This window comes from Dasypus novemcinctus, chromosome 5, assembly GCF_030445035.2.
Source record: "Dasypus novemcinctus isolate mDasNov1 chromosome 5, mDasNov1.1.hap2, whole genome shotgun sequence".
Taxonomy (NCBI): Eukaryota; Metazoa; Chordata; class Mammalia; order Cingulata; family Dasypodidae; genus Dasypus; species Dasypus novemcinctus.
The window spans coordinates 92,386,961-92,407,425 of NC_080677.1; the positions used below are offsets into that span (position 1 = coordinate 92,386,961).

Consider the following 20,465-nt stretch of genomic DNA (forward strand, 5'->3'; position numbering starts at 1 on the left):
TATTACGTCCTCTTATGGTAGAAGCAAATGTTACGCTTTCAGAATGCATTCCACACTAGATTTTTATCCAGGGATTAAAAGCCTTGAGTTTTAAGTGAACAAAATTTACATGTTTTTCAGAACTATAATTGATTTTCCTGTTTACCCAGCTTTTATAGCAATTGCTACACGAAAATAGTAACCAATAAGCCAGTGCCATCCCTTTTTAGGATTGAGTTAAGTTATGAAAAGTAAATTAGTTTTAGTCTGCACTGAAGCTTACCAGAGACTCATATTTATGTTATACTTAAGAGGCAATCTTAAAAGTACAACACTTTCATCAACTAGAACATATTGAGCTCTTATGAAACTGTGTGCCCTACAAAAAATGATTTAAAAAATGAGTTGAGGGGAAGTGGTTGTGTCTCAACTGATAGAGCATCCCCCTACAAATGGAGGGTCCAAGGTTCTATACCCAGGGCTTCCTGACCTGTGTGGTGAGCTGGCCCACATGCAGTGCTGCCACATGCAAGGAGTGCCATGCCATGCAAGGGTGTCCCTGCATAGGGGAAACCCACGCACAAGGAGAGTGCCCTGCAAGGAGAGCTGCCCTGCATGAAAAAAATGCAGGCTGCCCAGGAGTGGCACCACACACACAGAGAGCTGATGCAGCAAGATGATGCAACAAAAAAGCAACACAGTTTCCCAGTCCGGCATGAAAAGAATGCAAGCAGACACAGAAAGAACACACAGCAAATGGACACAAAGGGCAGACAATGGGGGTGGGGGGGATGGGGAAAGGGGAGAAGTAAATAAAATCTTTTAAAAAATGAGTTGTATAAAATTAAGTTATTCAAATGACAATTTAATAGGTTAAAAATGTTTTACTGTTAAGTAAATATTATTTTACTGTTAAGTAGTAATAGCTCATTAAACAAGGTGCTGTGTTATAATTAAGTTGGTATTAAAGGCCTATGAGTGTTGGACCTTGTAGGAACTGTGCATGGTTCTGTGTCTCATACACAGTACAACTTCTCTTTTTATATACTAAAACAATATACTTCCCACCTACTGTGTCTCAGTTTCCCAGGGCTGCTATAACAAATATCACTCACTGGTTGACTTAAATAACAGAGATTATTTTCTCAGTTTCAAAGGTTAGAAATCCAAAAATCTAGGTGTTGGCAGGGCCATACTTGCTTTGAAGTCTGCAGGTTTCTGATAGTGACTTGGCAGCAATCCATAACTCAATTGCTGCCTCTGTCACATAGCTGTCTCTCTTCCCTTCTTTCCTCTCAGTTTCCTATTTTTGTGTCCAAATTTCCTTGAATTGCAAGTACTCCAGGCATAGTGGATTACGGCTCCCTGATTCAGTTTGGCCTCATATTATTGGACTTTTGAGGTCCTATTTACAAATAAGCTCACATCCTCCAGACTGGGGGCTTGAACTTATCCTTGTGGGGGAAAAAAAAAACATGATTCAATCCATAACATACTGGAAACCAAAATTTCATTGTTTAGAAAACAAATTGCTACAACAGTTGAAAGAATGTAAGGAAAAAAGAGGAAAGAATGTTAAGAGCTGATGATAATTGCTCAAATTTGCATGTTGCTCTTGGTTCTCTAACTATTCACAGAAACTTCCCATAAATATTGTGATGATTGAGTAAAATTAAGAGTCTTCATTGCTTATTTCTAGAAGGCATCATCTATCCAGGGAGCATGCCCCACAAAGAAATACTGCTTTGTGAAATTCTTCATTCCAAGACACACAGGGATTCCAAGCCAATTACCCCCAAAACCACAGTAGCATAGTGTCTCATACTTTTATTCCACAATTAGTCTTTTATATCATATTTTCTAAGTTTGCCTTGGAAAGTAGTGAGTGTATACTTAGCATCATTATTAACATTTAATGTTCACTTGTGGGAGAAACAGATGATATCCTTCCTTTCTGCTTTTAACTTCATTTCTAAATTTACCCAGCAATTCATCAGGGATTATTCAGTGTTCTGGTTTAAGTTAAAAATAAATCTTGTAACATGTGGTTCATCATATGGAGTTTTCTCAATCAGAACCCAAAAAATGTTTTGTTCCTAGAGTAGAAAAATGAATATTTTGTACCAGAATTTGCCTTAAGAGTATATGGAACAGAGAGAATAATAACAACTTTGTAAATGCTTAGTTTAATGAGAAGAGAAAGATGGGTTGATCACAGATCTTCCCAGGAGTTTTCAAACTTGAACTTGTAAAGAAGAGTCCATTTTATTTAGTCATAGAAAATATAATCTGGAGCTGTCTGTAGCCAGGTCGTCCTCCATGACATGGAGAAGCTGGTCTGAAAGAATGACTCTGGAGTGCTGCAGAGAGAAAGACAGAGAGAGAGAGAGAGAGAGAGAGAGAGAGAGAGAGAGAGAGAGAGAGAGAGAGAATGGCAAGACATTCATAAATTATTACCTGGAAGTGGGAATTACAAAAGAAAGAGCTTAAAATATATTTCTGTTGGTGAGATAGCAACCCTTGGAAAATGATATCGAAGAAGTTACTTAGATGTCCTCCAGGTTTCTGTAAGGGCACAGGTCACATAAGCAAACACTGGAACTTAAGAGGATTTTGCAGGAAATGTCCATGTATTACAGGATATAGGTCAATTTCTTGAAGCCTTCAATAAGTTTCTACAAGACAGAGACAAGCTTCTTTCCAAGCTGGTACATCAGCAAGAAGGAAGAGCAAAAAAGATGGGTCACAAATTTTGTTAAGAGCAGCTCTTTCCACCTGTGGCCAGAAACCCATGGTAGTAGAAGGTTAAAAAAAAAAAAAATGTGTCCTGCCTAATTACAAAGACTGATTACTTTGTCTTATATTAAAACTAGTGTATTGTATTGGAGTGTCACTTTCAGGAGGAGTCAAAGAAATGGGAAAGGTTTAATCTCCCGTGATTCACCAAATTATTATTTCCTGTACACTTTGTGTCTGACAAAGCTATTAACTTTCCTCCCTCTTGAAAACTTTCATTTCAAAATGCGGTCACCTGGGGTCAGCACAGGGGCTGAAAGAAGTTATCCATTTTCTCTGGCTGCTCTAAAATGGTGGCTTAAAACAGATCATTACATTGAGGCTAGAGGGAATATACAGAAACCCAAACCTGTTGCTAAGAGATAAAAACTGGCTGTATCAGCTAAAAACACAAAGATGTTAGTTAACAAGTGGCAGATGGTATTTTGTAAAGATGGCCATAAAAATAACTCCCATACCACATCCTCATTGTGTGAAATTGATACTCTTCCCATGGCATAGTGAGGTCTTTGTCCCCTTGACCCTGGGTAGAACTTAGTGACCACCTTGATAAACAGAGTTTAGTGAAAGTGCTGTCAGGTGCATCACTTGCAAGCCTACTTCAGAAAAATGCCAAGCACTTTCACCTTTCTCTCCTGCAACATTAGCTCTCGAAACCCAGTTGTCATGCTCTAAGGAAGCTCAAATGAGCCCTTACAGAAAGTCAACAAGGAGAGGCCATATGTAGATATTCTTTCCGATATCCTGGTTAATAGCCATCGGTCTTCCAGCAGAAGCCCAGGCATCACAGAACAGATGCAAGCCTTTCCCACAGTGCCCTGTCCAAATTTCTGGCACACACGATTTCTAATCATACTGAAATGGCTGTTTTAGGCCCGTAAATTTGGGGTTGCTCGTCACAAAGCAATAAATACTACAACAGCTTTTGGGTTCTGGAAGTAGGGCGCTGCCAAAAAATAAATCAAAAGCATGTGCCATTGGCTGTGGGCAGAAGGGAGCAGTGCATTAATAATACTAATACTATGATCAATATAAGTATTAAAAACATGTTATAGTTTTTATTTCATATGTTCTCCCCACTTTCTCTCCATTTAATTGGTATGTATCTACATTGTCAGAACATATGCACTCTCCTTGTCTATTTATTTATTTATTTATAATGGTACTGGGGCCAGGAATGAGCCTGGCCTTGTATGTGGGAAACTGGTGCTCAACCACTGAGCCTCATCAAATCCCCTGAATTGTTTTTTTTTTATTCGTTTGTTTGTTGTTTTGTTTTTGTATTTAGAAGGCACCAGGACTGAACCCAGGACCTTCTATGTGTGAGGCAGGTACTCAACTGCTTGAACCTCATCCACTCCCCCTTAGTTTTAGTTCTATAGGAATCTATGTATCTAATGTTCACCTCATTAGTGTCTCTCCAGTTATTTTGGTTGTCTGAAGTTCATTCTATAGTAGATTCCTCAGGAGGGGCTCATAGGAGCAATATTTCTTTAGTTCTTATATGTTGATGCAAATATGTCTGTGCCCTTATACTTGAAAGTCACTCTTGATGAATATAAAATACTTGGTTTACCCTCTTTCTTGGTTATCTTAAATGTATTAATCCATTTTCTTGTGAAATACAGAATTTCTGTTTAAAAAAGATCTGATAATAAAATTTTATTTCACTTGTAAATCATGTGCTTTCCCCCTGTAGATGCTCAAAGGAATTTTTTTCCTTTTCCTCAAAGTGCAGTAATTTTTCTAGAATATGTCTTGATGTTGTTTATTCCGAGCTGATATTCTGAGATACACTGGATAATCTTTCACTGTGTAGTTGCAAATCATTTATTTTTTAATTCAGGAAAGTTTTCTTGAATTATAGTTTTTATATTTGTTTGTTCCCTTGGATTAGTTTTCTTCTTCAGGGACTTCTGTTATCCATATGTTCAGTCTTCTAGCCCATTTTCATATTTGTTATTTTCAAAGACTTTCTTTTCCTTTTTGACTTTTTAAAAAAAGATTTATTTATTTATCCCCTCCCCTCGTTGTTTGTGCGTGCTGTCTGGTCTCTGTATCCATTTCCTGTGTGCTCTCTGTGTCTGCTCATTCTCTTTAGGAGGCACTGGGAACCAAGTCTGGGATCTCTCATGTGGGGGAGAGGCGCTCAATTGCTTGAGCCACCTCAGCTCCCTGCGTTTTTTGTGTTTCTCATTTTCTTTCCTTTTTGTATCTCCTTTGTTGCATCATCTTATTGCATCAGCTCACTGTACCAGCCTGTCATGCCAGCTCACTGTCTTGCTCATCTTCTCCAGGAGGTATGGGAACCAAACCAGGGACCTCCCATGTGGTAGGTGGGAGCTCAATCACTTGAGCTCCATCTGCTTTCCTTCTTTTTTACTTTTAAACATTTTTCCTTCTTTTTCCATCTTGTATTATTCTTAAAGCATTATCATATTTTTGTTCTTGCACTTTTTTTTAGCTTAGTCTTCATTTATGTAATACTTTTTTCTTTATTTCTAACTCCTAGTTTCTGCCTTCCCACATCAGATATTTTCTAATTCTTAGTTATGTGATTCATTTTCATGACTTGTATTACATTTTTAATGTCTTTTTGGTTATTTTGAAATAGGTTATGGCTTGTTCAGTTTGGTTGGATATCTTTCTGATGTTCTTTCATTGCAGAGATGCTGTTCTGTTCCTTTTTCTCTTTTTTTCTTATGATAAACTCTGTATGGGATTTGACCTCGAAAATTTACTGTTGTTCATTTTATGTACAATTAGTTTGGCTGAACTTTTACAATGAGGCAAGGTTCAGAAAAACTTGGCCAACTTCAGAGCTCATTCTTATCTTGTTTTTAATGAATATGAAAAAGAAAATAACTTACCTTTGGGATTTCCTGACTCTCTTCTCCTCTTTGGCTTTCTGAGCACTTGAAATGTGGCTACTGTAAGAGAGAAACTAAATTTTAAACTTTAATTTTAATTAATTTAAATTTAAATTTAAATGGACACATGAAGTTATTGGCTACCATATTGGACAGAACTCCTTTACACTTTCGCTTTCCTTAGTCCCTTCTGCCCCTATCCTGTTCAATTTTGATTTCCCTACATTTTCTCTTGTGGGACCCTTTTCTAGAAAAAAGTCCTAGAAAGTCAGTTTTGAGATAGGACAGGCACCAGCTAGATTGCTTCAACATCTTCAATCCCTCTTCCTTCTTCATTTGCTGCAATAAAATTGATTTGCTGTGCTTTAAAATGAATATTTGCAGAAATTCTCCAGTTCTCTTGTCCAACAGACACTATCTCATTATGCCCCCATCCCCAGAATCATTAATGTATCTACACCTTGTAGCTATTTGTGCTTTTTCCTAATCCTCTTGTGTTTTGGGGTTTGTGGAAATACCTTATCTCACCTACTTATATTGTAAAGTTTGTCCATAGGTTTTTTTGTTTAGCTACCTAGTTCTGTTTGTTTTTGTCTTTTAATGTGGATTTTGAGAGAGATTTAAAAACTATGTCACCTCTGCTGCTATCTTCTGAGAAAACTTTGACTAATATAATTTTAAATAAGAATTTTCCATTGTGAAATATTTCATGCTTATCATGGAATATTTTTAAAAACAATGAAGGAATTCCCATAGATCTACCAACCAAAGACAAATACCTGCTGATATTTTAGTGTAATTCCCTGATGTTCCTGTTCTAGTATAATATTTTTACATAGTTATGAGTATAATGTACATACATTCTATGTTCTATTTTGTTCCTGTACCATTATCAGTGCTTACTATTAGAAAAATTACCAAGCATTATTGTTCATTACTATGTAATCTATCATATAGATCATCCATTATTTACTTAGCTATGATTGGTCATTTTGAAAAGTTTTACAGGTAATAGTTTGCTCTGAAATATACTGGTAACTGTTTTGTTTTCTTTTAATAAAAATATCCCCTTAGATATTTGGGATTTAAATAGGTTAGATAAACTTATACAAGCTGCTAAGGAGCAATATTAGCTATATCAGTATCTCACAGTATCTCACCTCTGATTTAATAATAAATGCCACTTTGTAAATTAAATGAGCTCAAGAGGATGCCTATTACTTGGCAATCAAAAAACTTTTCATTGCAATTCATCTTCCCAGACTCAGCCAAGGATTACTCCTTTTTAAAGACCTTTCAAACCCTAACACTATCCTCTCCCTGACCCTCTTTTGTGCTTCCCTCTACTTGACATACTTCATTACTTTTATATGCCTGCTATTCCCAGAAACCTGGAAATTACTTAAGAACAGAGGAAATGTCCTATGTATGTTCATTTTTTCACCAATGATCATTACAGTATTAGATACTGAATACATATTTAACACATTGTCCTTGTCAGGGATTGCAATTTGATAGCCTAGAGACTTAATTTTGGCTGAACAGGTAGTTTGTTTGGCCTACATAAGGGATTGTGTATGTGTGCACAAGTGTGTGCATATGTATGTGCATACATGTGCAAACCTAGTTTTTTTTAATGTAGTTTTTTTAAATAGAAAAAGGTCTTTAAAACATTTCCTAGTATTATCCAGAATGTTAATTTCCTCTTTATTACTTGATGAAAACACCAGAGTCAGTCATTAATTTGGCTGATGTTTCCATGAGTTTTGTGGAGAAACAAAGTCAAACATTCTGGTAGGTATAAGAAGCGATACAATTATAAGGAAAAGTTTGTCCCCACAATTCCATTGAAAATACATTTACCAAGGTTACCAATGATATCTTTTTCTTTCCCCTTAGGAGGCACCAGGGATTGAATCCAGGACCTTGTACATGCAAAGCAGGTGCTCAACCACTGAGCTATACCCACTTCCCACCAATGATCTCTTTGTTGTTAAAGGCAACAGGTATTTGACTCTTGTCTACAATTTGACATTGTTGACTTCCTTCTTGAATTTCCTCTCTTGGTTGCTGGGGATCCTCTCTTAATTTTTTCTTATCCTTCTAACTAGCCCCATTCCTTTTTGTGTTCTCTTACTTAGACTCGTTCAATTGGTGCCTTTGATATTTTTTTATTTTGCAATCTCCCAGGCTGATCTTGTTTCTACCCATGGTTCTCAAACATTTATATAGAATGTTGACTCCTAAGTCACTACCTCCAGTTCAGGTCTCATACCTGATATATATACTTGGATATACTTCACTTCAATAACCCACAGACATTTCAAACAAAATATATCCAAAATCATAACCTTTATCTCCACTTATCCCCACCCAGAACAAAAAAGTACAACTAAACAAAACCCTGCCCCTTATCCTATATTTTGTCTCTTCCCAAACCATCCACATGAGTGTTCTAGCCAGAAAACCAGGGCCAGTTTTGATTCATCCCTCTGCCATTAACTACATTTAGTCATCAAACTATGTAGTTCTATCTCCTTAATGACTCTCTAGCTTAACCCTTGAATAACTGAATAAGGACTCATGATCTTATCCTCTTAATTTAACACTTATCTACATCAATTTTACTTTCTATGTATTTGGAACAATAATTATTCCAGATTGAAATTGTGGGATTTCAACTCCCATCTTTTGCCAGTGATACACATACAAAGGAATGTTGGTAGGAGAAGGAAACAAAAGAGGGAAAGGGACAATATTTGATGGTAAAAACTATTTCCAGATATTTTTCTCAATATCATCCTTGCTGTTCCACCAAATAAGGGCCCAAAATTTGTTACAACATTTGTTTGATGATTTAAATGTTTTAATGGACATTTTCTGTCTGCTAAGCTCCCTGAAAAAGGCCAAATTACCTTGTCATAGCTGGACCTAATTTTTTGTAACTTTATATTATGCAATCTTTGCAGGAGCCCAAACCTTTCAGTATGGTTTGGGAAAATAAGGCTGAAAGTTTTATTTCAACTGAGAAGAAAAATTCATGATCCATTCTGATCATTCCATTTTTACTTTATTAATTGGATAAGGAAAAATACACATTATAAATCAATATTCTGTTGAACAATGTTAATAGCCAAGTAAGCAAAGGGTTGAAAGTGTTGGTTAAAATGAATTTTGAGGGTTTTAAGTTACCGAATTTCCAGAGACAAAAAGGAGAGACAGCCAGACCCAAATATCTGTATTATTTGGGATTTTATAAAACTTTTTAAAGGTAGATGTTAGAGTAGGTTAGCCTGTTGGTTGGCAATTATCTTTTTCTTTCTTTTTCATTCCTGCAATCTGAAGAATATTGACTCTTACTCTCTTCTATTTAGTCAAAATGCTGTGTATACAGTCTGAATCATGATGAAAACATTGCTTAAAGACCACAAGCTCTACTGCCAATAAACTGTGATTCATGCAGCAGGCCCCTGTACCTCTCAGGTCTTCAGTTCCCTGCAAAATAAGGGCATTAGACTCAACAATCCCAGATCCAATGATCTGATGTTATTTATTGTAATTGCTCTAGAAGAGCGGTTCTTAACAAGGGATGTGTGAGCTTGAACTGAAATTTTTTTAAAAAACCAACATTATTTTTGTGGGGACATGTTGGTGTGGGTGTAATTTATTTATTAAATAATACACCGTATAGTGTGGACTTAGGGGTCTGTGGTTTTCACCTGACTGGCAAAGAGGTCCATGGAACAAAAAAGGTTAAGAGCTCCTGCTCCAGAATGAGGCCAGGAAATGGATCAAGCTCTGATTCTGCTATGCTGTTGTGTACCTTTAACACTCCGCTTCATCAAAGCAGGACACGTGAGGGCCTCACACCACTTCATATTGCTGGGACAAAGGGCGAACCTCTACTTCCAGATTGATGAGACCACGTGTCTCTGACACTTCATATTATCCTCAGAAAATACACTAATCTTCATTTTTGTTCGGGCTGCGAGGTAAGGTTCTTTGACAGTACTCCGGAGTTAACGACGAAAAGCATTTGAGAAAACGCCATCTTCACAATGCAATAGTGAAATTAGGGTCCAAAATCCATCACAGAGATCTCTATCGATTTTCAGTCTCTTGTCTTTTCTCTCTGACCTGAAAGTCAACCCGGAAGCCAGTTCAGGCACAACTACTCCCCTTCATAAATCAAAGGTCCTGATCAAACAGAGGTACTAATTTACAGAACGGGAAGGATTCTCGCTCATCTTCAGCGGGAGGCAGGCTGGAACCCCATTCCTCACCATCAGGCGGGCAGATGCCCATAGAATCCAAACAGACCTGGTCACGCCCCGGCGGAGAGCCTCGCAGAGCGCCGCCCAGAAGGCGGCCGCGCCCCTCACCTAGAAGCACTGGAGACCGGCCGGCCGCGAAGGTGCGTGCGGCGCTCGGTGATTGGCTGCGGCCCGGGCCGGCTCGGCTGCCATTGGCTGCCGGGGCCTCTTTGTTCCCGGGTCCCCCGCGGCAGGCCCGCTGCGGCAGACCGGGTGGCGGAAGTTTGACGGCGCGGGAGTTTCCGCAGATTTCCCAGCACGCAGCAGAGCTGGAGGCCGCCGAGCCTGTGCGTGAGATCTCAGACCCAAGGAGGCAAACAGTCTGACGCGCAGACATGGACCTGGAGGCCAAAGTGAAGAAGGTAAGAGGGCGCTGGCGGCCGGCAGCGGCCACTTCACCTGCGCGAGCCGAGCTCCGGGTGTCTGGTGCGCCGGGTCCAGGTCCAGCCCCTTCGGGCCGAGGGTGTGCCCGGCGGCCCCGCTAACTCCTGAAACCCGGAGAGACGGAGAGTCGGCAGCGTGAGCCCACGTCCCAGTGGTTGGAGGTGTTTGAAAGTTTCCTTAAATTGTTTCAAATTAGCCTGTGTCTTCCTAAAGGAAAGGGTGAGGCTTAGGGAGAGGCTGGGCGAGACCGTAATACTCCTTCCTGCCTCAGGAAGTGCAACTTTATTAAGCCTTGTGTTTAGGGGCACTGATCAGACTTTGACAGCTCTGACCTCCTTCCCTTGCAGCTTGGTCTGAAGCTCTCTAGAGTGTTGATTTAATGCACTTCCTTCGCACACGCGGCCGGCTGATAAGTTGGAAGGTGATGATTGTAACCCCAACCCACCCCCTTTCATTACTTATGTTCTAAAGCATTGCCTCCGGTCTTCAGGGAGTAATCTCTCACAGAAAACGCTCCCCCTGCCTGGCAGCCAGCTCCAAACGACGATTGTCACCACCGCTTTAGCGCCCAGAGACGTTTCCAGCCTAGCTGTTCGCGGGCGTCGGGACGGACAGCCCTACCTGAACTGCTCCCCGAATGTGGGAGCCTCAGGTCGCCTGGGGGAGCCGGGCGGGCACCGGACTGTGACTCAGAAGGAATGCAGATGTCACGTTCTATTTTAACATTCCTTATGAAAGGTCTCATTCCAGGGAATTCCGCGTACTTTGCGGTAAATTTAAGCCAACTGTCCCTTATCAAATAGGAAAGGATGTTTTGCAGAGAGAGAAGGGGGGGAATATAGAAAACTTTTTTTTTTCTCTTGCACACTTATGGACACGAATATTATTATTTTATCTTATAAAGACAGAGTTTCTGACTTAAGCATTAATGCTATTTCATGCCCCAAGTTGGAATTTTGAAAATGTATGCAATCGCCAAGTATCAGATTAGGAAGCTGTTGAGAAATAAAAATTTGCAATGGGAAAACAGTTCATCCCTTATGACTAGAACCAGCATTCTAAGGGAATCCAAAGAAGGAAGGCATAAATAAATTTCAAGAGTAGTGTGATTGTATTGTTATCTTCCCATTTGGTCTAATTCTCTTTTTTTTATTATTATTTAAACAAATCAATTTTACTGATATATATTCATAAAGCATGAATACATCTAAAGTGTACAAACAGTGCTATTCGGTATAATCACATAGTTGTACATTTTAATATTTTTTTATTTGCTTTTAAATAGCAATAATATTTTTTGTGAATCTTGCCTGGCACTAAGGAAAGCATTTTGTTTTCCCTTAGTTAGCCTTCTGTTGATGAACACTGCTCTCATACTGTTTTTCAAGTAGGTATGAGCTCATTAATTTAGTACTTGTCTAAAATTGGAGGTCAGGGGCTCTTGTTCATGTTTATAAAAGTACTGATTTGGGAACTACTTTTTAAAAGTCAACATCCAAAAGTCATTTTGAAAGTATTTGAGATTTTGAAGAACAAGTAATTCTGAGGGGAAAAGTCCAAAGTTAAGGATTAAATGTACTTGCAAGGGAAAAATCCGGGCCTATTTATAAACTATTTCCTCAGAGTTTGAAAATGTGGGTTATGATAAATAATGATCATGGTATAATTTTTCTCCTCCATCCCCCCTTTACTTTAAAAGGTCATCTTTTTAACCAAGACTCTCATCCTCCTCTTCAATCCTTCTCCTCCCCACCACCCCCAAGGAACAGGATATCATAAATTTAAAGCTTTTATAGATAATCCCAAGACATTAACAAATCCCTGTTTTACTGCTTTGTCTTTCTGGTGATTCATAAGGCAGAGTTCTCAACCAGAAAATAAGGAACCTACTAAAAGACCCTAAAGATCCCCAGTTTACCCAACCATACTCTCCCTGTGCCCTTGTAAGACCCTTGACAATCTTTGTGTTCTGCAGATATAACAAAAAACTTGCCAGCACAGAAGAGTTTGGAATCTGTATTCTGGCCTCAGGAATACATGTCACAGTCTTGGCTATAATCTCCAAAAACTTGTATTGTGTGTAGAAGTTGTTTTCTAATACACCGGAAGAAAGAAACATTACACGTTTATTTCTGATCTATCAGTAGAGGGTTCTCATCCAATTTTGGAACCTTGCTAGTTTTCATATCTCTTTTTCTTTTTGAATCAAGGAAAGGAATAGTTTCAATGTTTATCTTGAGAAAAACCAGCTTAGAAGTTTGAAACAAAGGCACAACCATTTAAATAAAACTAAGTTTGACTTCCATTTTAAGATACATGGCATTTTTTCCTTCTAAAACCCTTACATTATTGATTTCATAGGAATTTTTCCCAGGCATAAGAAAAATGTTACCTTTTTTTGCCATTAACATTTTGTGTAAAAAGAATTAATGAAGTTTCTCTATTACACAATGACATAGTAGACAATACTATTAAAAGATGCTTGATTTATGAAAGAACTTTATGTCTACATCTTTTGAACAATTTGGATTAATTACCAGTTCATACCGACTATCACAAAGACAAGATGTTTTTATAATGAAGTTTTACAGTATTTTGTTTTATTTGAAGTGAGCTGTTGCTAGGATATGGGAGATAGTTTGGTTACAGAGTTTTGTTTTAATTTTATTTTAGAGTAGAATTTGTCTTTTATGCCCTTGCTCTGTCTTCTGAGTTACTTGTCTAGAACGCTTCCTTTATATCTTAAGTCTCTTCATTGTAATTGACTTTGAGTACATTGTGCTCTTGTCTGCTTAGAAAAAAACAATGGCCTTTGAGAAGCAGAAACAGTGTCTCATTTTGTGGTGAATGGTACATTATGGCCCACAGCCAGCTGTTTTCCTCTTTCCTTTCTGTTACTCTGCCATGAGAACTTTTTTTTCTTTAAAAACATAACAGAAAGAAAGAGAACTCCTGTAATTTTCTCGTATTGCCTGTAATTACTATAGGGCTTTTAGTTTTACACCTTATTCTTTTTTTTTTTCTTTTTTTTTTTTGCTTCCTTCTAACCTGTCTTTTGACCTATCCAAATGTCTCAGCATATTTTTATTAGGATTCTTTTCTGTTTTCTTTATATTTAAAAAATGGAATGCATTTTAAAGATTAGAGGTCATTAGAAATCCCCTTTCTCTGCATCCAAAGCTTGTTTTAAAAGCTTCTATCATTAGCCAAAAAACCATAGTGAAAACAAGTGATTGCAACTGGAAAGAGAACTGAACCATAAAGATTATTTCCATCAGAAATTAGAATGAGCCTTTTCTCTTAGGTGGTCCCTGATTGAAGCTGAAAAGGCAAGTAGATGGTGACCTGCATGCTCAACTCTAACAGTTGGGTTCTCTGCTTGAAGCCATTCTTGCTGTGAGAATCATTGGCAAGGTTGGAGGTAGAGAGGGCAGGGTACATCCAGGGCTTTGCCTTAGAGGCAGTTACTCTGCCTCTCTGAACAAGTACAGAAGAAAGTAAAGTGGTCCTCAGCTGGGCTTTTATCTCCTCTAACCCATGGTGTGATTTATTACATTGATTGGATATGAAAAGTCACTTTCTCTAAGTTGCCCTGGATATTAGTTTCAATAGAACTCTAGTAGGTTTTCTATTGATTTTGTTCCTTTATGCTGTCCTATGAAGTAGAATTAGGGGTTTATATCTCTACTGGCTATTAACTCTATACTATCACCTCACCCCATGCCTTTGCTGTGAGGTATTCATACTCGATCTACAATACTAAATCTTACCCATTCTTTAAGACCACCTCCTCTCCCCTCCACCCCTCAATGCATCTTCCTCTAGGAAATTTTTTCACCATATTTCTGACTAGACACACAATCTCTTTTTCCTGAATTCCCAGAGCCTATTTTCTGTAACTCTCAACATTCATTGCTCTCTCCTTCTGGACTATAGTTACTTTTGCCAATGTTTCATCTTTTTACCTAGATGGCTAGCTTTTTGAGAGATGAATTAACATATGATTATACTTGCATAGTTCAGTTCACAAGGTATTAAATACATCATTTTGTTTGCTGTTCAAAGCAATCTTAGACCTTAGCTCCATTTTAAGGATAAAGAAATTGAGGCTTAAATAGATAAATTTGAAACCGGCAGAACCTAACTATGAACTTGAATCAGTCTGCAGAGTTCTTGTTCCTTCTTTTTCACCTGACCTCTTTGTCCTTTTATATTCCCTCCTTGCTCAAGGAATATATGTTTGGTGAATGACCCCAACATAAAAATAAAATGAGAAATAAAATAGAGTGCCTTTCGGCATTTTCGTGTAATTGTTTAAAGGAATTATATTGGAGGTAGTGGTTTCTATTTCTATAAAATTACCATCTTACTGGTTTCTATTTTTTGTTTACCCTTTATCCATGTTGCATGTATTCCCTTTCTTGAAGTTGCCATTGACCTTATTTGGACAGAGTCTAAATAAAGTAAAAGCATCAAAAGGAATTTCTGGGAGACTTTTATAGGCAAATAAATTCCATAAGCTCCAATAATATTCCGGCTCCTAGATTTTTAATATGGTCCTGATAGTGATGCCGCCCTTGGCTATGTTTTGGGAGCTCAACCAGTAACAACTGAAACAGAAGAACGCTCGTAATTGGGATATAGAAGCGTCTGTTCTACCTGCTGAAGTCCACAGTTAATGGAATCACATATGGGTAGCTAAACGTCTCTTTCTCCTAGAGGCAAAGTGCTCAAAGTGGTCCTGGAATGAATGGCAGACAGCTAAGTAAAGAGCAGCTTAAAAAAGTAAAATAAAAAACTTCAAATGTTGGGAGGGGAGCTTTCTTTCTTTTTTTTTTTTTAATTTCCATTCTTCATATATCCTATTCTCAGTAGATTTGCTGAGAAGCGGTAGAAAACACCAAAATGATCAGCTGTCTCTTGAGACCCTCTCTGAGCATGAAGATAATACGCAGCATCATAAACATGGAATTAACATCATGGGTAATCGTGAGCTCCAGAGGTTAGAATACTTTGAGGGGCCTTGTTAGTAGAAAGAGAAAAATAAACTGACAAAAGAGGGCTTGGGTTATATATTATAACACTTCCTGTGTTATATTTCTAAGACCTAAAAGTAGGATATTTGGTGGGCCCATGTTAAATTGCATGTAAGCCTTTTAGAAACCAGAACACATTGCACGGTGTCCAGAAACTAGGATGCGTCACTGAGTATGCAGTATATGGAAAGGATCTTTTGTACTATCTAGGTTTTCTCACTTCTCTTTATCAGTTTGATATTGTTAAAATCACCCTGGACTGAGAGTAGACCTGGTTCTACTCTATATTTTTGTGATGTTGGCCACTTAGGATCTCAGCTTCCAGATTTGTGAAAATCAGTAAGGGAATCAGGTGCCCAGTATTTCTAAGGTTTCTCCAAATCCTGTTACTCTTTGACTGGGGAAAATATTGGTAGTCTACCAAGTGTAATTACACAACAAAGTGTTTAAAATTCACAGAAGCCACAAATCTCAAAGCATAGCAGAACTGCCCAAACTGGTATCTCTATAAATTTTTATTTATCTATATCTTTATCTATCAATCTGTCTATTCATACACATATATACATATATGCATAGTGCCCCATGCACATGTGTAAGTAGGGCATAGTGCCCAAATGCTAGTTATGTATCAGTGAATTCTGTAAGGAAACCTATAGACTGAACTGAATAAATTTGACAATAAATCTTAGCTATTTTTCAACTTGTTTATACTTAATTTGTTCACTTTCTTAATGTTTGCAGGATATTTGAAGATGTCAGATTTAATTAAAAGCATTTTACCCCAAATAAGATGACTCATTTATTCATTTCAAAACTGTGTGTGTGTTTTTTATGTGCCAGGCACTGCTCAGGGCTCTGGAGTATTGTAGTGAGCAAAAAGACAAGGTGCCTTATATCACAGAACTCAATTTCTATCAAGGAAAGATAGAAGGCAGAAAAGTAAATGATAGATAGTAAGCACAACTGGGATTATGTCCCTCAGTGTACTCATACAGGTCAGCAATACACTGAATTTCTAACAGAGGGAATGGGCAGTTTTGATGGTGATTCTTGGTTTTGCAAACTTTGTAGTTAGGGATTCCCATTTTATTTATCTTAAGTGAAGACAAGTGGGAAAGAAACGAGAGGGCGACTTTTATGTATTAGAATATGGAAAAACTCATAAATGGTAAAGCTATATACAATAAATTACAACGTTCCACCTATAAAGTACACAGACTCAGTCTTCTTACTGATTACAAGGGCCTTATAAAGAGTCATCCTTGGGCTGTTTCCTATTTGCAGTCATTGATATTTTTTGTTTGGTAACTACTGCCATGGTAACTGAACTAAGATTTAAAAAATGTTCTGTGTATTAGATCATTAATAGATAGTTCATAGAAGAAATTGTTTTTTAAAAGGTGATGTTCAGGGAAAATCATATATTAATAAATTATGAATTATGAAATCAACTTTTTTGAAGTGAGAAAATTAAAGAACAAAGGACTAACCAAATTAAAAAGAGGTTTCAGAACCTCAGAATAGAAGTTCAAGATTTTAAAGAAAAATAATTTGGTAATTGATGAGGTCACCCCTCTTCTTTGAGTAACTATCCCTTTATTAAAGTTTGCCTCAAGCACTGTTATTAGAGATTAAATTCAGAGGTTATGCTTTTCAACAATCTCTGACTCTTCTATAGAAAAAGTACAGTCAAATATAGAGTAGTTTCACCTATTTTTATAAGTGTCCTATTTACCTAACTTCCTATGTTAGTAGATGATTACAGAAATAAGGGTATGCATGACTATAATTTCCTAATGTAAGTTCATGCCCTTACTCCAAAATGACTTCTTAATTGTTTTTCTCTTTCTTCCTTCTCAGCAAATTACTTTATCACTATTCCTTGTGTGTGACAAGTGTTAGGAAAGGATAGAAGGTGATAGAGGGAAAAACCACTGGAAAATCATAGCTGTGAGTGCTGTGAAAATATTTTATTGTGAAACTTAGTATATAGCTATAAATACCAGCTGATTCTACATATCAACTGCTTATTTGGCCCATTTTTTTTAAGTAAAAATAATAGAATTGCATAGTTTAGGATTGCTAATTTCTGTGATCCTTAGGTGATTTCAGAAAATGGGGGGAGGGCGTGTGCTCCTCTCTGAACAAGCCTCAAAACAGCTTTGTGAAAAGCGAAGCCATTGAGGACTGCTGACATCTCATCTGCTTTTCTGTGTGAATATGTTTAATCTTTGAAACATTGAATCACCCTCAGACTAGTAGTGATTCAGCCTGTGCTTATTTTAGTGACATTCTAACCACCGTGAACAACTGTAAAAAGGAGTTTCAGGGTATCCGTTGCATGGCTTCTTATCTGAACCATGAGCGTAGCAGAATCAAGGACTGAGAGCCTAACATAAATGCCTTGGTGCTGAGTCCATTAAGTCTGTAGCCACAGTAAACTTTCCTTTGCTTTGTTTGAAGATAAAATGATATCATGTTTCATTGCAAAATGATGATTCAGATGTTAGGTGGATTTTTGTTTTTATATGCGTTTATGGCAGCCTTGATAGAATGAGTCACAAAGTAAAGGTAAGGGATCTGTTTTTCCTTTATGGGGTACTGGCCTCTACAATCAGAATAACTACTGGAGGCTAAACAAAAGACACGCTCTTTGTTTTTCATAAAGAATAGTAACAGTTACGTTTAATTTAATATCCTAGAATCTAAATTCCATTGCTCTACCAAAATCACCTACTGAACTTGTATCCCCCAGGTATTGTGATGTCAGTTTTGGTAGATTAAAAAGATAAATAAAAAGAAGAAAAGAAACTAATGGACAAGGAAGATATCTAAACTGCGAGGCTGTATAGAATAAAATGTGCTGTAAATCAGCGTTTCTCAAAATATATATGATGTGGCTCAGTGGTTGAGTGCCACCTTCCCACATACAAGGTCCTAGGTTCAATCCCTGACCCTGGTACCTCAAAAAAAAAAAGAACTTTTTTTTTTGAAATCCCAATCTATCATGGACCATCATTTTTAAAAACACAATAATAAAGAATTACCAAAAGACAAAAACATGATCAATTTTTTTAAAGTTATTAAATTCATTAGGCATAAAATTGTTCTGCCAAATTGCTTAATAGTTCCTAATTCCTTACTCTCAGTTTCTTTAAATATCATTTCACAGACTGGTAACCATCAGTTCTCAGACTGCCACGCTTTGAGTACACTGCAAAATAGGAGTACAAACAACTATTAAGGAGTCTCAGAAGCAGAAATAAATAATTTTAATTGGAGGGAATAGGAGTACTTTATGGAATAAACAACATTCAATCTATCTTCTGTAGGGTAAATAAAGTTTTCATTAAGGCAAAGAAAGCATCCCAGGAAGAATAAATAGTATGAACCAAAGGCAGATGGCAGTAAAAATCAGGAATCTCTGTTATTCACACAGTTAACATTTTCAGTTTTAACTGTTTTTTAAAATAAAGCCAAGGTACATGAATTCCAGTAATTTGTGATTTTCTCAAGGTACGGTTTTAAATTAAGGAAGTGTGTCACTGAACTAGCCTACTCCTGAGGATCTTCACCTTTCCCCTAACTTTGATTCTTACTTAATACATAGTCTCACTTCTTGAGGTCAAGGAGGAAATTTCACGCTGGAATCTGGCTGATCTAGCTGGCTCTAAGCTGTGGTTTGGGGCCATATCAGCTCCACATGCCATTCATCCTTCTCATCAATGGAAACCAGAAGCAAAAGATTGGAGCAGTAGAGTGTATGCCCAAATACAGGAGCATGTTTTAAGCCTCTGATGGTGCCAAAGCAAGTCACATGTCTAATCCCAAAGTAGGGTAGGAGGAGTCTAGTCTAACCACTACAAGGCCATGACAAGTGTGCAGATATATACTATTACATGGGGGTGAAGAATCAGGACCCCTATGTCAATCTGTCACATATGCTATAGTGGGAGTATTGAATTTGGGGATTTATGGATACCTTTCTGAAAAGCTTGTATGTATCAAGAGTCTATTCTGAGATACGCTCTTCTGTACAGTGTCACAGGCTACGACTATTTCAAAACAGGATAGTCTTTAGCCCTTCTGAAACACTGTAAAGGAAAAATAAACTCTGCAATATCCCTTCCTTAATTTTTAGAGGGTCTTTTTTCAACCTAATCACTCTTTTAGGTTTGAGATGCAGTTCTCTCCAAATTCACTCAGTTCGTGGGACTACGTGCCATGTGAAGAAATCTGGAACTCATTCTGGGAGATGGCAAGTCACCAGGGGTCTTTAATGAGGGGAATAATAAGCTCTGACTTTTGAGATACTGCAAAAATGTAAAATATATTCCACAAATAATCAAATAACTCTTTGAGTTAGGCTCTTCTAAGTAGTAGGTGAATAAAAAAGTTATCCCAAGAGAAATGAGAAGAAATTAAAGGTCAAGAGAGGCAAGACAGATTTTTGCCTTTTACCACCACCATTACAGGTAAAACAATAGAGATGTTATTTGTTGGCACTTTTCTAATGGACCAAGTGAAATCATGTCAGCAGATAGAATTGTCCTGAGGGCCACTGTTGCTCACTCCTTGGGAACAGTCAGGGACTTTAAAGGAAGCATCTCTGGACATAGACTTGAATCCCTGCTTTGACATTTGCCCACTGATTTGGGTTTTTCATAGACTCCTTGGTTTTAGGGGTTTACTCTGTAAAACAAGGATAAAACCTCTTTATTGAGTATTTTAAGGATTAAATAGGTCATATAAACACTTAAAACATTGTCTCGCCTATAGCAAGGACTCAAACATGTTAATTATTAATGTTTTCTGATCGCCTTTGTTTAGTTAGCTAGAACTTGGTACCAATGGGTAAACATTTGGAGAACCAGAATAACAGGCACCTGAATACAACATCAAGAAATTTATGAGGGCATGCTTTCAGTAAACTATCATTACTAGATACTTTGTTGGACACAGTGAATACTCAGAGCTCAGTAATAGGATTTAATTTTTTTCTTCTAATTGGTAAATTATTTGGATTTTAGTTTTTTAATGATGGTAGTTAAAATATTTTACAAATGATCATTTCTAGAACTTGT

General features: G+C 37.5%; 2 protein-coding genes across 4 annotated transcripts in view; one reads left to right on the forward strand and one right to left on the reverse strand.

Moving 5' to 3' along the window:
- The window catches only part of TFEC (transcription factor EC), a 252,019-nt gene extending 241,945 nt beyond the window's left edge, over positions 1-10,074 (reverse strand). For both annotated transcript variants that reach the window (XM_058297250.2, XM_058297249.2), the window contains exons 1-2: positions 9,469-10,074; positions 5,646-5,705 (exon numbers count right to left, since the gene is read on the reverse strand). In XM_058297250.2, coding sequence (XP_058153233.1) covers positions 5,646-5,705; positions 9,469-9,523 — 115 coding nt within the window. In that variant the 5' untranslated portion in view covers positions 9,524-10,074. The remainder of the gene's footprint in view (positions 1-5,645; positions 5,706-9,468) is intronic.
- Positions 10,075-10,145: 71 nt separating this feature from the next.
- TES (testin LIM domain protein) overlaps positions 10,146-20,465 on the forward strand; it is a 42,252-nt gene continuing 31,932 nt past the window's right edge. The window contains exon 1 of one of the 2 annotated variants that reach the window (NM_001281762.2): positions 10,146-10,320. In NM_001281762.2, the coding sequence (NP_001268691.1) occupies positions 10,294-10,320 (27 nt within the window). In that variant the 5' untranslated portion in view covers positions 10,146-10,293. The remainder of the gene's footprint in view (positions 10,321-20,465) is intronic. The other variant, XM_004449287.5, reaches the window with a different exon arrangement.